This window comes from Tachypleus tridentatus, chromosome 9 (genome assembly GCF_004210375.1).
Source record: "Tachypleus tridentatus isolate NWPU-2018 chromosome 9, ASM421037v1, whole genome shotgun sequence".
In the NCBI taxonomy this organism is placed as follows: Eukaryota; Metazoa; Arthropoda; class Merostomata; order Xiphosura; family Limulidae; genus Tachypleus; species Tachypleus tridentatus.
Genome location: NC_134833.1, coordinates 103,931,258 through 103,947,563, shown reverse-complemented (window position 1 = coordinate 103,947,563; position 16,306 = coordinate 103,931,258). Strand labels below are relative to the sequence as shown.

Sequence of the window (16,306 nt, the reverse complement as noted above, 5' to 3'; positions counted from 1 at the left end):
TTCTAGGAGGGTTGCTAATTGGTTGCTGGGAATGTCTATAGTTGGGTTAGGGTCTCGGATATAGAATTCTAAGGCTATGTTGCAGGCTTCAGTGGTTGGAACTTCTGTAAAGAGGGATATAACATCGAAACTGACCATTATGGCTTTATGATTAAGTAGATTTAGATTAGACTTGAAATTAAAAGAGTCTTTGATGAATGAGCTGGCTGATGTTACATATTTGGAGAATGCCCATGCTATGTATTTACCAAGATTGAAATTAAACGATTCAAATGTGGACATTATTGGTCGTAATGGACAATCTGGTTTAAACAACATACAATTTCAAAAGGTTTAATCAAATATATGCAAAATGATAAAATAGACATTCAGGGTAATAGGTTCCTGGAAAGTACAATATAAACAAGATATGATTACAAAATGAAGTATGAATTCTAAATGGTTAAGATTGCGTATTTGATTGTATCTAAATGTATTTAAAAAGCAGCTCATATTGCACAAGAATGAAATAAAGATTTTGGAATGGACTTTTATTCTATTAATCTACAGAAGAATGACAAACGTGACACATGTCAAGTTATTACATTTAATAGAGTGATTCTTCTTTTACATGCTGTGAACTAAAAGTGAAAAATTATGAGACATTACTCATAATATACCCTTAATAAATATTTTCTTAAAACAATGTGTGGCTCTTTTAAACAGTTCAATATTTTTTTAAAAGTAAGATGTCAAAAAAGCCTAAAAATTAGTTCATCTGGTAACTGCAATGAAGGGACATTGATATTAAATAGTAATAGCTGAAATACTATTAACTACTAAGATTTTTTTTGTATATTCTACTAATGTAAAGGTGATAGTGTTTTATAACAATGACCATGAATTCCAAGTAGATATCCCTGAAATCCTGCCAACATAACACTTTGACATTTATGTAATTAATGTTGAACAGAATAAAAGATTCATCTTATTTTATACCCAGACACATCATGTGACTTTTAAAGCTTCACTTTTTGTTGACAGATGTAATATTTTATGTTCAAGCACTCTTATAAATATGCATTTAAAAAAATTGTATATTTACAGATGTTTTGTATGTATCAAATTTAATAAATGCTAGCTCACTGTTAACTGCATAAAAGGTTTACTTTCTAATGAAATATTTAAAAAAAATATTAAATTACCTTACAAAAAACTTCAGATACTGAATAAGAGTGTTACAACAAGACATGCCAAATCAATCTGAGACACTGATAACAGTGTATACAATACTTTCACTCAGTCTTTTCTGTTTCAAAGCTTGAACAAAAGTATATACTTTCAATAATCACATTATGATAAAACATATAGAAATGTAATTAAATGTATCACTAGTAAAGATTTACCCTAACTTATAAAAACTGTTAAAGATGACTTATTCACTATAAACATATATACAAAGCACTTTACACCCATTACTGCTGCTTAAAAAAACACAAAGAAACTGAAAATATTTTCTTATCTCATACATATGAAATTACGATTTAATATAATGTCTATTTCTACCAGCTTTCAGTGAGCATACTTTGGTGTTTTACAGTGTACATATAAATTTCACACATATACAAACAGCTACAATGTGAATTTACATTTGATAAAACAAGTTATACTTTATTGCTCCTGCACAGTTTATATTATGAAATAATCTTGAGATTAAAAAGAAAATAAAACAACTTAGGATATCATAAATAGTTTTAACTATCACACCATTATGTTTTTGTACATAAATTTTCAATGTAATAAATTATTACAAATAACTCCTTCTATTTTGCACAATATTTTTAATTTATTTAATCTACATAACTTACCTACTTTTTGTCATATTCATGATATTTTAACTCATACAAAACATTTTTTTTGTTAATGTCAGAAGCTTCCATACTTTTCTTTATTTTTGTTTGTTGTCAGTGCTTCACATGCATCTAGATTATCAAAACACCAGATAACCATTATTATCAAACAAATCTTAGAATATACATACCTGAAATGACCTCTAAATCAGTTAAATAAAGTTTTTACATAAATACCTTTAAAATTACATTTGATAAATATAATGCTTAATTTCATTATAAGTTATAATAAAATAAGATTAAGCTATTGACCTTTATATAACTTTTAACAAGCACAGCGTGACTTTTCACCATCCACAGAATGACTATCTTCTGATGACTTACATGTAATAGAAGGTTTATTAATACAAATAATGCCTGATCTTGATGAAACACTATTACCTGTGTCCTGTTCATGTGATAGTAGATGCATAATTGGTTTAGAATTCTTTAATTTGTGAGCCAAAGTCATAAATATTGCTTCCACATGATCTGCTTCATTGTCATCTTTTGCAGAGGTCTCAAAAACTGGCATGTTATATGGGTCAGCAAATTTCTGGGCCATGTTCAATTTTACTGCAACCTGGTTTTTGCAGTCACATTTATTTCCAACAAGAATACGGGGAATGCTAGCACTTAATTGATGCTGGTAACATTCATTTATCCAATGTGGTAAATTTTCAAATGTGACAATTTTAGTTACATCATATACAAAAACTACAGCATGAACATTCCTATAATAATGTTGAACCATACTTTTTCTAAATCGCTCCTGTCCTGCCGTATCCCACAGTTGTAGCTGTTAGAACCAATATATCACAATTTTATTTTTGAATAAACATACATTTTTATGCATGTTCTAGCTCTCTTCCAACATTTTTGTATTTAAATACAGTGCAAAGACACTATTCTAATACTACTTGTGGATTAATAATTCTAAGTTAAATTGCAAAATCAAACATTATTTTAATGAACTAAACCTGAAGTTATATGTTAAAATAACCACCAAACATATTATATTAAGTCTCAGACATTATAAATGCTCATAACTGTCTTCAATGCTATTCTCCAAAAACTCCAGGTTTATGTGTAGCTACTATGAAAAACATCAGTGAAACCCAAATATCTCAGTGTGACTGCCTGGTATAGTATGTAATAAAATACACTTTATGTATATGTATTTTATATAATTCCAAACCAGTCTTCTTTCAATCACAGTACATTTCATTGATTTAAGAACAGGGTCATTAATGTTGATCTATTTTTCAGATTAGATAGACTTCTAATGTTTCCAATTATGATCTAGTGTACATGACAATGAAATGATAAAATTAAAATCCTGACTTACCAAGCTCATATGCAGAAGCACTGTCCAGTTCTGATGATGTTTTTTAACAATATGTGTAATCTAATGCATATTATGTGTGTGTGTGTGTGTGTGTGTGTAAATAGAAATTGATCAAGTAAAACTGACCAAAATTTATTACAAATTTAATTTCATCTGCATCTTTCACTTAACTTTTATGATCAATATATAGTTATATATAAATGTTGTATAGATTGGGTCTCAAGTAATTTTGCCTCAAATTTTCCTTGATAAGAAGAATGCTATCCACATTACTGAAAAATTAGAAGTGACTAAACCATAAATGGTAAACCTATTTAAGAGTCAGTCAGTTTCTTTGTCACAAAGTTCTCAAAAACTAAGTTACTCAACTACTTGTCAAAAGAGGCTATTCTTGCCTCTTAATAAAAAGCTAATTTTCAGGCTTGGAGACCATAAGTCACACTATTTCAATAAGAAATGTGTCAGTTAATTTGCATTTTAAATCACAGTGTCCCAACATAAAATGTTGAGTTACATGCTGTATTTTCAGGTTATTATTGATGTATTATTGTTTAGCTCGAGGGAGGTTTGGCATTAATGATCAGAGCTGTAATGTTTTTAATTATTTCAACAATATGATAATGTAGTCTTTAAAGCATATCTTTTTTCAAATTTTATTTTGAGAGTCCTAACTCAGATACTTGTTTCTTTTTAGTCATATTCTAAAACACCATTTTATCTAGAAAGTTTTCCACATAATGTAATATATTCTATTTTATAGCTTCTTAAATTTTATGGACAACTTTACAACCTACCAAATTACATCTTCTCGTAATTCTATTAATCAATGCCTGTAAAACCATCATGTAACAATTCTAGTACTATATATAACCAGTACAACTATTTTCTGTTTGAAAGCAACATTTATTCTTGATTGATGCAAATTTCTCATCGTTATGAAAACTATATGATCTGACATGATTAGAAACTTGATGATATGTACATATTTTACTTCATACTTATATTAATAAACAGCGTAAGTGAATAAGATAGTTATATTTGCATCGATTTGCAAACTTCTATCTTGAATAGTAACAGCTCAATCCAGCAACTTATGTTTCTGTGTTCCATAATTATTATTTATAAACTATTTCCATTAAATGTTATTTTAGTATATTGAACTATTACTCCTTAGTCTTCTTTTTCATCAGTGCACTTTTATTATAAAGACTATTTTGTATTGTTAGCTTAATATATATATTTAGGAAAATAATGTTAATAACTGGTTCTGTGAAGAGTAGAATCCCTTAATGTTACTGCTTCTGGTTCTGGATAGTATAAAAGAAGTGTTCATCAGTTGTGTGGGCAACTGTAGAGCTGAATCAGGTCAATTTGACCCTAATCCAACTTGTTACATCTGCTACTTGGTAACTGACCCAAAGACTTTATTCATTCATTCTAATGGAAATGGAATGACAACCGTTAATAGTTTTTACACACAGTTATTGTTGTGCCTTCCATACTCTTGTTCAGACTAAAAGGAGCATATATACTCGTAGATTTATTTTCCATTTTCCACTTTGATACACCAAAATAAGCTGCTGTTTATCTCTGTGTTTACCTAATTTTTATCACTGAAAGACTCTAGCACTACCATTCTGTATCTTTTCAAAAAATTTTAGCATGCCACTAGTGTGTAATGTTTCACAAACACATACAGGAAATAACTGTAAAAAATTGAAGAAATTACAAAATCCATAAATTACCACACTTAAAGGCAAAAAGTTAATGTACTCTTTTCATGCTGGGTATCCTAAACAAAATGCCATGTTGTCTTAACAACAAAATCATACAAAACTATTACATGTAGATTCTGGAATGAAATGTTCCTGTAATTTTTTCAGACCATATTTCAAAGTTTGTCTCTGAATTGTTTATTTTTAAAAGATTTGGTAAGGTTAAATCCCAGTTTTTATTAATATTAATAAAACTCTGATAATTTAAATAGATTTCTATTTTGAATCATAAATTACAGATTAACAGATCAAAAACACAGGTAGAGACATACCCATTAACTTTGAGTGATGAAATCAAAACCAATTTTGAACTTAATGATGATTAATATCTGAATGTGGCACTAAATATTATGAGTCAAATTCTTTCAAGTAAATCCTTAACAGTCTATAATAAACATATTTCTGTAAGTTTCTTCACCTAAGGGTTATCATAGTCTTGATTCACAAAGAATTCAACTTATTATAAGTTATGAGTGAAGAAAATTAGACACAGTCTACTTACTTTAATTTTTTCTCCCTCAACCTCAACAACTCTTTCTCTAAAATCAACTCCAATGGTTGCTTCTGTTTTTGCTGGGAATGAACCACTACAGAATCGAAATGTTAGGCAAGATTTTCCAACACCAGTGTCTCCAATTACAATAATTTTAAAAATTTTATTCTGCCTTTCCATACTAACACTTTGGTAAGTTGTCAGTTTCTGATTTGTAGTACTGCTCATGATGTGTTCTATAAATATGAAATAGAGCATGTTACAATTAATTTAGTTAAAATTACTTCCTAGAAATAAATAGGATTTCCTTTGTTTATAACTCTTTAAAATAAATTGCTTATATCATCTGCATTCTACTGCAAATTATTTCAAAAATGTTTTCCTTTAGCAGAGTGTTAAAATAAAATAGGCTACATTTTCTCTGTCCAACATTAAGAATTAAATCCAGACCTTAGTGTTACAAGTCTTTAAACCAACTACTGACCCACAAGGGGAATTGAAAAAGAAAAAGTAAGGAACTTGGTTTTCATAGCTTCCTTTTTATTATTTACCTGAATTTTTCAATCTACAATACAAATGAAAAATTAACTATGAGCAGTAATTACATCAGTTAGAATCAGGTAAAATATTAACTAAAATTATAATTGAGTAATTCATGAAAACAATCAACTAATCAGAATTATTGTTTATGATTATTTACATGCAGACAAAATCAAACATGACAGTCACATTAATTCAGATCTTAAGAAAATACTGGGAAGTCTACATGACATTGAGGCTCTCGAACCAGATAATATTTCACCAAAGGAAGTTAAGAATTGGTTATGTAAGCCACTTACTATTGTTTTTAATTACTTTTAGTAAGTTCTAATAGTGTGCAGAGGAGTGATTAAAATTGCCCTCATAACTATAGGCCTGTTAGTTTTCAATCAGCAGAAATATTTCTGAAGATCTTGTAAAAGATGTTTTGTAAGACCATTTAATGAAGTTGAAAATTTTGTTGGAAAGTCAACGTAGTTTCATTTAAGAAATAATCTTGTTTAAGTAATAATTCAGCATTCTTTGAGGGGTTACTGCTTATTTTGATGAAAGTTCTGGATGTGGTGTATCATACTTTTCAGAAAAGCATTTGATAACATGACATATAAAAGGCTTGTTACAAAAATAATTTATGTAAATATGAGAGATACAATCTCTCATTGGATAAGAAAGTGGTTGCATAGCAACCCTCTACATTATTCATTCAGCCACTTTTGTAACAAGCCTTTTATGTATGATACCTAAGGCCTCTGTAATTGACAATTTGCTCTTTGACCTATATCAGGAGCATACAAGAAAAAGTAATCAATAAATTACTTAAATTTACTGATGATAATAAGGTTTTGGGTGTTACTGGCTATGAGAAAGATGCTACTGCTTTATAAAAAAATTCATATTAATAGGTTAACTGGGTTAATAAATGGTAACTGGCTTTTAATTATAAAAATGTTAAGGTAGTGCATATGGATTATAACTTAAATTATAAGCATAATGGTTCATCAGTTTCTTGGGCCAGAAGATGTTTGTTGTTGCTAATGATAAAACAGGATTTTAGATTATATCTGCAGATATACTAAATATAAACCTAAAGAAGTTGTAATTTCATTTCATAGGTCATTGATTAGGCCATCTTTTGGCTTCTTACCTTAAAAGAGGCTGTTGTCTGAAAGAGTTCAGAGGAGGGCTATTCTGTGATGATACCTGGGATGGAAAGCTTGTCATCAAAGAATGGTTAAGATCTCTGAAATTGTTTTCTCCTGAAAAAAAGATGAGTTAGACTGAGATTTTTTAATGAAAGCATAAATTCTAAGCATAATGGTTCATCAGTTTCTTGGGCCAGAAGATGTTTGTCGTTGCTAATGATGAAACGGGATTTTAGATTATATCTGCAGATATACTAAATATAAACCTAAAGAAGTTGTAATTTCATTTCATAGGTCATTGATTAGGCCATCTTTTGGCTTCTTACCTTAAAAGAGGTTGTTGTCTGAAAGAGTTCAGAGGAGGGCTATTCTGTGATGATACCTGGGATGGAAAGCTTGTCATCAAAGAATGGTTAAGATCTCTGAAATTGTTTTCTCTTGAAAAAAAGATGAGTTAGACTGAGATTTTTTAATGATTGCTAAGGAAACCGAGTGTCAGCAAATCATCATTTCTATAGTTAATGGTAAAAACGACCAAACTAAGGATCACAACATTTTATCAAATAAGGTGTCAACTTCAGTTAAGACCGTTTTATTTTCTAACATGATAGCATGCCTTTTATGCTGGTTTCCTTTGAGATTTTTAGATAGTTAATTTCAGGAAAGACTTGATAAGTATTTGAATGACAAAGGTAAACTTTGAGTGTTTATTTTATATTTAGTTTAACAGATAAGATGATCTACATGAACCAATAGTTTTTGTTGTCCTTATATTTTATGTTATTTCAACTACCTATTTGAATTCAAGTTGGTTCAAATAAATCAAATAGTATCATGATTTACAAAAATAAAGAACCAACTGAAATTAGAATTTCTAATTATTATTATTTTTATTTCAACTATCCCAGTATTGAAAAATTGCCTTTATATTTGTTTAATGTTAAGCACAACATACATAAGCTACAAACACCCTCCTACTAATAGAATCAAAACCAAACTATGAGCATTTTTATTTACTTTCATGATAACCACCATATACTAGTTTTTTGTTTTGCTTTTGACTCATTAACTTAATAGTTGGATATAACTATGATCCTGCATATTAATCAACTGCAAATTCCACTACTACTCAAGCCAAAATGCATATGATGGCATCAAAGTATGGTACTCTATTATAATTTTCGAAAGGTTGAACTTTCTTCTTTAGGGACAAACTAGTTGAGTTAAGGTAATTTCTTGAACCTGTGTGTTTTCCTAACATCATGCACACAACTTTGTCATTTTTATTCCAAATTCAATAGCAAACTAAACAAACTACTCATTAATACATACTTGTTATGCCAGTGTAGTAAATGAATTGTAAAACACAGAAAAAGTGATAGACACATTCAAAATACATTTTATGCACTGATATATATTATGTAAACAGTAAAATTGACCTTTCACCATGATTTTTGTGATTTCAAATTTTGTGTTTTACAATTCATTTACTACACAGAAAAAGTGATAGACACATTCAAAATCACAAAAATCATGGTGAAAGGTGAATTTTACCGTTTACATAATATATATCAGTGCATAAAATGGACACCAAGGCAAATCATTAACATATGTTTTATACATAGGTCAACTGTTTTCCATAACCATAATATACAGTAACATACAAAAAAATCCTAATAGTGTGACATGACTGGAATCTAAACAGCATTTTAAGATTACATATCTGTTTTGTTTTATAAAAGCACCAGCCACTGTACTGCTTCTTTTTTCAACTAAATGGCTTAAGCAATTTCTTGTTCACACTTTTTTAAGAGATCTGTAATGAGTATTAAAATTTCATACAACATAAAATATAAAAAACAACAAGAAACCTATTGGTCCATCTTGGCCATTCCATCCACTAAACTGAAGTTTAAAGCAGAAATAAGACACTCAATGCCAGTATAATTCAGGTATATATTAAGGTACATGGATAATGTCCCACCCAAATTACTTTTATACAGTCTACCTTTTTATTTATTTTTTATTTTTCTTGAAGACATCTTGAAAGCTTGTTTTAAAGTGAGAATATAATTAGGAAGGCAATTTGGTAATTATAGCTTGTATTTTTCAAGATTAGAAATTACACATTGTTGCAAAAAATTTGTCACTTTGTTGCATAAAATTGATGTCTTATTAAAGAAATGGTTTTGTTTCAATAACACAATTGTCAAACACATTTTCCAGTCAAATACAAGATATTAAAAAATTTCAAAAAATGATTAAAAATACAAAAGACATACAAAAAATAATTTTGTCTGAACACAAAACAAAAACTATGAAGATTCAATTCATGTAAAGAAAAATGTAAAGCAATTGCTCACAATTGAACATCATAAAAAAAAACTTCAACAGTTATAAAAGTTAAAGAATTTTTGGTGGTCGACTTCATTTGATTACCACATACAAGTCTTATAGTTATAATTTTTTTTACAGAGTATGCATCTTATACTTTATTAAAGTAATGCCAAATTTTGCAAAAAATCTGTATTTAAGAATAGGAATGCAACATGAAAATGCACTACATTTTCATGAGTAAGTAATAACGGCGATGAGACATTGTCCTGGATTTATCAAGCCTTGTCTTAGAAATTCCCTAAAATTAACTGCATCCACCACATCTCAAAGTAACCCATTCCAAATGCCAACCACCCTATTAGAAAAACAAAGCTTTCTTAGTTAAAGATGACTCCTACCCTGCCACCTATCAAAATTTGTATTTCTATCCCTTAATCCTTACTATTCACAGCATTAAGTATAAAAAAAGTTGCATGAACATTATCACTTCAGCTAGCAATCTTAAACACCTCATTCAAATCCTTTCCAACTCTTTAAAGTCTTAACCTAGTACTAGTACTCCTCCTCTGAACTCTTAATAACAATTCAATGTCTTTCTTACAGTAAAGTACTCAAGACTGAAAACAATACTCCAAATATGGCTTAACCAATGATCTATACAATGAAATTATAACTTCTTTAGACTTGTATACAATATTTCTGCAAATACAACCTAACATTCTACTTGTCCTGCTTCTTAAAACAGCACATTGTTTGGATCAACCAAAACAGCAAGAATTTGTAGTAATAAAAAAGTATTTGTATATTGCAGAGATTTAGCAAACTGCTAACTTGGCAGTGTAGTAAATGGCCATTTTTATAGTCAAAATAATCAAAAGTGAGCTAACTATTAGCACAATATAGTTTACTTTTAAATTTTCAACAAGTAATTATATGAGTTGAAACCATTTACTAAAAACTGTTCCATTTCAACTCCAAGCCTGAAAATGTCACGTGCCAAAGAAAAAGCTGTTAGATGACTATTTCGATAGAGTTTACAAGTATATGAAATGGATTTCATGTCAATATGAAAGTAGTCAAAGTATGATTTCAGGTAAGTTATTTGTATTAGGACATTAACAGATCTTATTACAAACATGTGATCAAATTTTTAGGCTAACAAGTTAATTCATCATACATATTTCATATGGGTATTCCAGGACTAAGATCTATGTCCCTGATGAACCAAAACTGTTATTATATATAAATATTCCAAGTATGAAGAGCTACATAAAATTTAGAGATTTATGCTGTTATGCAGTCTAATTTGATGTGTGATTTTAAGAGCAGATTTCTGTTTGTTCTCATTTTTATTTCCACAAAAACTATTTATGATTCACAATTCATCAGATCAAACACTTGAAAATCCATACTTTAAAAAAAAATCTTTCTTCAAAACCTTCTTCAAACAGTGACTTTAGTTATAAAGATACGGTCACCTTTCATAGAAAAAAGTTTAAATTGTACTAATTTTAAAATTATGCTCTTTATACCTTTACAAAAGAAGGAACCAGAGCAAACAGTAACATAACTCTTTTTATCCTACATTTCTTTTGCTATTAAGTGAGGGGTAAATATTCTTGTGAATAAGTGTCCAAAATATATGGGAAAATTTTGAGATTTTGAAAATTCAAGAATAATTTTAGGTTAAAGAAAAGAAGGAAAAAAAAGAATGAATGAAAACAGAAGAAAATGAAGAGAAAAAATCAAGAAAATCAAAGAAAGAAGACAAATTTAAAAAAACATGGAAAAATATTGATTATTTGGTTTTGTAACTGAAGTCTTTTGCTATGGGATTATTGTCAACCAGTCTCATACAGTGAAAAATTAGAGCAGAATTTCAGTAAACTTGATTAAGCATGCAGAAAAAATTTTGTGATTTATCCCTTGGTGAAGCAAACATTTATGAACACTGGCTTATAAGTAAGTTCTAATTTTTTACTCCAAAACTTCTCTGTGGTCAATATATAAACATTCAGATTCAAAACCAAATACCTGAAGTTAGTTCTAGCAAAAAAAAGTAATGCATTAATTAATTACACCAGGTGTACAGGTATCCAGAGTGAAATGAGGCACCTAGTGTATGTGATTAAATTGGAAAATAATATTTTACACCTGATTCTCAGTATTGAGGATAATAAAATTCTGTTCTGTAAAGCACTTATCCAAATGTGCACAGGGTCCAATTAATTAATGCTGTATTGGAGAACGTATGTCAACTATATAATTATGAATTTACCAAATGTATCAAAATGTGGTAAGCTTTTAGTAAAAATGTACAATTTTGTTGTTTACAAAAAATCACATGGGTTACAAAAACAACTATAGTTAAGACATATCTGTCAACTGACAACATCAGTCTAACTTAGACACTTGAAAAGTAAGCATCAAACGTGATGTTTCTGAGAAGAATACAAATACTTTTAGACCCATTGTACAGTTGCATATTGTATTTACATAACCTTTAGAACCTCTGAAACATATATCTATAATGTCTAAGTATCCCTATATATCATATCTCGTATTCACTTTCCTTTACGTGAACATCGCTAAGTCAGCAATACAAGATAAAATGAGTAGCTGATAACTTTGTCATCATATATATAATACCAATGTGAAAGGCACTCTGTATAAGTTCATGGTAGGTACACTTTAACCATGCACATATGTTTAAGTATTAATCATTAGCAATACTGCCTTTCATGTTTTACTGAAGTTATGCACAGAATCTGTAAAAAGTTAGATCAAATACTTTCAACAATGCAAGATATTTTTAGAGAAAAAAACAAACTGGGTGACTAAACTAAATAGGAAAAAATTCACTTGATTTTTGGGAGTTTGTGTTATATGTGGTTTGATCATCCTGCACTTTTGCTTAAACAGAATGTATGCTTGCCAAAGTATTACATTATGAACACAAATTTCTCTTTCCCAGTGGAGAGAAAAATAATCATATCTACTACTGTATGAAAATCACTAGGTTTTATTACAAACATAAATTTTATTTGTAAGACCAAGGTTAGAGAAACAAAAAGCAGTTCTTCTTTAAATCTGACTTCAGTGTTTATATGTTCATGACAACTGTAAAATATGGGTCAAGAGTTATATTAATCTGTTAATACATTTTAAAGGACATTATTAAATATGAAAGTACAATTCATGTGTTAAACAGTTTAATTATATGTAGTATTACTACTTATAAAGATGAGAAAGCTGTGATCATAAATGTTGAAGACTGGTAGTCTATGAAAAAGGTTATAGTAAACCAATCAGATTGACTTCTATTGCTAGCAAGATATCAAAATATTTCTATCAGAAAACAAAAAAGGAGTACATTTGTCTTAAGTTTATTTAAATATTCTGACAGGGCTTTAGACTTTTTCTATAAGAACACACTAATAGATGTTTTTTATTGTGATTTAAAAAAAAATTCTTCAATAAAGTCCCTCACTAATAAAAATAAATTCATTAGTATAAATGATGGAGAGCTTAAGAAAGCCATAGAAAATATGCTTAGTGAAATGAGGCAAATAAAGGTGATGAATAGATTTTTTTTCTAAATGGAACAATTAGGGATTTACTTTATTACTATTTATTATGCTAAGTATATGGATTGCTTTTTGAAATTACTTTTTGATGAATATTCCAGTGCCTCTAAAAACAAAGTCAAACTGAAAGCAAGGATCAGGAATTTCTTCATATCAATAAACTTTTGAACAGCTCAGTATTCACTAACACTTTGCTAACAAGGTTCTTCAAAGTTTGAAGATGAATCTCAATTTGTCAAGATCAAATGCTTTATTCTCAGTATAATTCTTAAGCTTTTATAACAACAGAATTTTAAAGAAACTGGTCAGTTTGGGTCATGTCATAATAACATACAGTAGTTCTTCCCATTTGTGACTACATTTAATGGTTATTATGAGTGTTAATATTTGAATTGACCAAGAATTAAAATTTTGGAAAATTGTCCGGGTCCAGCTTCATTACTTTAATGACAGTGTTCCAAAAGATATTTTAACATAACCAAGAATCTTTCTCCCTTTCTTCTACATATTCGTAAGTGAAGATAATACTAAAATCATAATGTTTAGAAATTCAGTCCCGTATCTTTCACCTTGATTAATATCTATATATAAATATAATACATTGTAGTGGGCCAGTTCACGAAATAACTAAACCGAACCAATAATGAATAATATAGGTTTTGATGTTTAATTTCATTTTAACTTATAATACATACATTATAATCACAGTATCTCAATATTAGTGCTAACTTAACTATATTAAACTAATAAAAAGCTCATAAGTTGGTAACAAACTAACATATAATAATGTATATTTTGGATAACTAAATATATCTAATAATTTTACTCATTTATTGGTTTCACCTCAGTTCAAATCGATTTATGACGTGAGTTATGCACTACTCGCCATTGATACTGCAGTAGTTGTTTGCGTCTGATTTCATCAACACATAACTTAAGTTACGCTTCTATTATACAAGTTTCAAGTACTGTCTTAAGATTTATTAATATTATGAATATAAAATTATAATATAATCACAACTTATGTTACGTCCTTTATATTATAAATAAAATTAGGTTTATTATGCAATAATTTCTATATTTTAAAGCACTTAAACTTGTTAGTAGAAAAAATGTAATTCACCAACTAACGTTTAACCTATAACTAGTATGAGTTGTACAATCTCGTAAATACGTATCAAGCCAAAAACATTTTAATCTTAACATACTTCTTATAGAACACCTTAAACAAACAACTTTAGTCACATCAGTATAATATGGGAAACTCCTAGTTCACTTTTTGAGCGCCTGCTAGTGTTTAAATTTGGGATTGGATTGTTAAATATATTTATCCTTTTCATTTTATCTTTTTTAGATGTGTTATACTATTGTTATAAACCTTTCAAATATCCATGCTCTTTGCAATACATCAATGATTCTTTCAAGTGTTATATTTGCATAATAATTACACAGCACAGCAAAGCATAAGAATCGATATTTATATTTCAAACGGGATTTTTTTTTTCCTTTTTAAAAACGTTATTATTAATTGTATTTCCAAAGTTGTAATTTTTGTTTGCTGGAACGAGATACCCTTCATAATGATGACGTAAAGACTGAAAGTTTAATAAGATAGACCTAGAGCACCAAGAAAGTTCTATAGGATTTTTAAATCAGATTTTCTCATAAATTTGAGAACAAATTTCAATACGGTTTAGTCTAACACCGATAAAATAGTTGTGAAGACTATAAAATTCTTTTAAGATATTATAGTTGTTTATAGCCGTTAGAGTGAATCAGTAGACTCAGTGGTTTTTGTTTTCTTTGTTGTTATTTCAGTCATGAATTAGATTGTTTGTTTGTTTTGGAATTTCGCACAAAGCTACTCGAGGGCTATCTGTGCTAGCCATCCCTAATTTAGCAGTGTAAGACTAGAGGGAGGGCAGCTAGTCATCACCACCCACCGCCAACTCTTGGGCTACTCTTCTACCAACGAATAGTGGGATTGATCGAACATTATAACGCCCCCACGGCTGAAAGGACGAGCATGAATTAGTAAAAGTAAGTTTATTCTTTACGTCAATATAGTAGAATTAGTGCCACATGTAAACCTACCCTAACTAATTCCATACATTTGAAGTTTGTAAACCTTCAAGAAAGAAACATACTAATTTGTTATCGTTTACATAGACAAGACTTTGAATTATTTTCACCAAATTTAATATAAACTGCCAACGAAAGAACAACGTTATTTTTAAATATAGTTTTGTAAAATATTCAAACACCAAACTAATTGGAGGTCCATGTTTCTTCTGTATTATACTTTGAATTTCTTTTTTTTTTTTTTTTTGGTCACTTCATCACTTTTAGTGCTGTAAAACACAAAAACATAAAATTACTTGTATTTACGCAATAAATATGGACATCACTATTAATGAGTTTTTAAAATCAAATTTGAAGAATAAACACTTTCCTGTGGTTAAAATACCTTAAACTAGTCAGTATTCGTGCTGTTTTTCTCCCGAAAGATCCATCAAATTTATATCATTTCTGAAAAAAAAAAGAGATTGAAACTGAACACTGTTTTTGGGTGTAAGGACAGATGCATTAAAAATGACGATGATATACATATTTTTACACATCAGATTTCAATAGATTGTTTTTTGTTTTTTTTTTGGATTTCGCGCAAAGCTACATGAGGTCTATCCGAGCTAGCTGTCCCTAATTTCGCAGTATAAGACTAGAGGGTAGGTAGCTAGTCATCACCACCCACCGCCAACTTTTGGGCTACTCTTTTACCAACAAATAGTGGGATTGACCATCACAATATAACTCCTCCACGGCTGAAAGGACGATGATGTTTTGTGTAACGAGGATTCGAACCCACAACCCTCGGATTACGAGTCTAGTGCCTTAACCACCTGGCTATGACCGGCCGCTCCCACAGCTGAAAGAGTGAATATATTTGGCCGGAGAAAGATTTAAATCCGCGACTCTCAAATTGAGAGTAAATCCCCTAATAACCTGGTCATTCCGGTTCCCAGTTATTAGATAAAAGACATAAAGAACTGGAACTCAATTCATAGTGGAACTATTGATGAGGTGAGAGCAGATTCCAATTTGTTTATAAAATCAAACAGAAATAATAATTTTGGCATTGCACATATAAAAACAAAATTACATGAGATAAATTTTACTTGCTACACATTGTTCCTCGATTCTCGTGGGTGTAATCTT

General features: G+C 29.4%; 1 protein-coding gene across 4 annotated transcripts; it reads right to left on the bottom strand.

Moving 5' to 3' along the window:
* Nucleotides 1-515: 515 nt before the first annotated feature.
* Nucleotides 516-14,420, bottom strand: LOC143225947 (ras-related protein Rab-33B-like). Of its 4 annotated transcripts, XM_076456205.1 has the most exons (5): nt 13,934-14,287; nt 7,169-7,280; nt 5,494-5,720; nt 2,271-2,667; nt 516-1,961 (listed from the first exon to the last, which is right to left on the bottom strand). In XM_076456205.1, the coding sequence occupies exons 3-5, from the start codon at nt 5,710-5,712 to the stop codon at nt 1,906-1,908; spliced, it is 672 nt and encodes a 223-aa protein (XP_076312320.1). In that variant the 5' UTR covers nt 5,713-5,720; nt 7,169-7,280; nt 13,934-14,287; the 3' UTR covers nt 516-1,905. The 4 variants fall into 4 exon arrangements, with proteins under 4 accessions (XP_076312320.1, XP_076312318.1, XP_076312317.1 ...); XM_076456203.1 differs by lacking the exon at nt 13,934-14,287 and adding an exon at nt 14,299-14,420 and having other exon boundaries at nt 516-2,667; XM_076456202.1 differs by having other exon boundaries at nt 516-2,667.
* Nucleotides 14,421-16,306: the final 1,886 nt, after the last annotated feature.

Excerpts from the sequence above, each read along its gene's own strand:
- LOC143225947 (XM_076456203.1), bottom strand. The coding sequence starts at position 5,712 with ATGAGCAGTACTACAAATCAGAAACTGACAACTTACCAAAGTGTTAGT. Across the intron at positions 2,668-5,493 it reads TTGAGGGAGAAAAAATTAAA|CTACAACTGTGGGATACGGC; the intron begins GTAAGTAGACTG and ends TGGTTCTAACAG.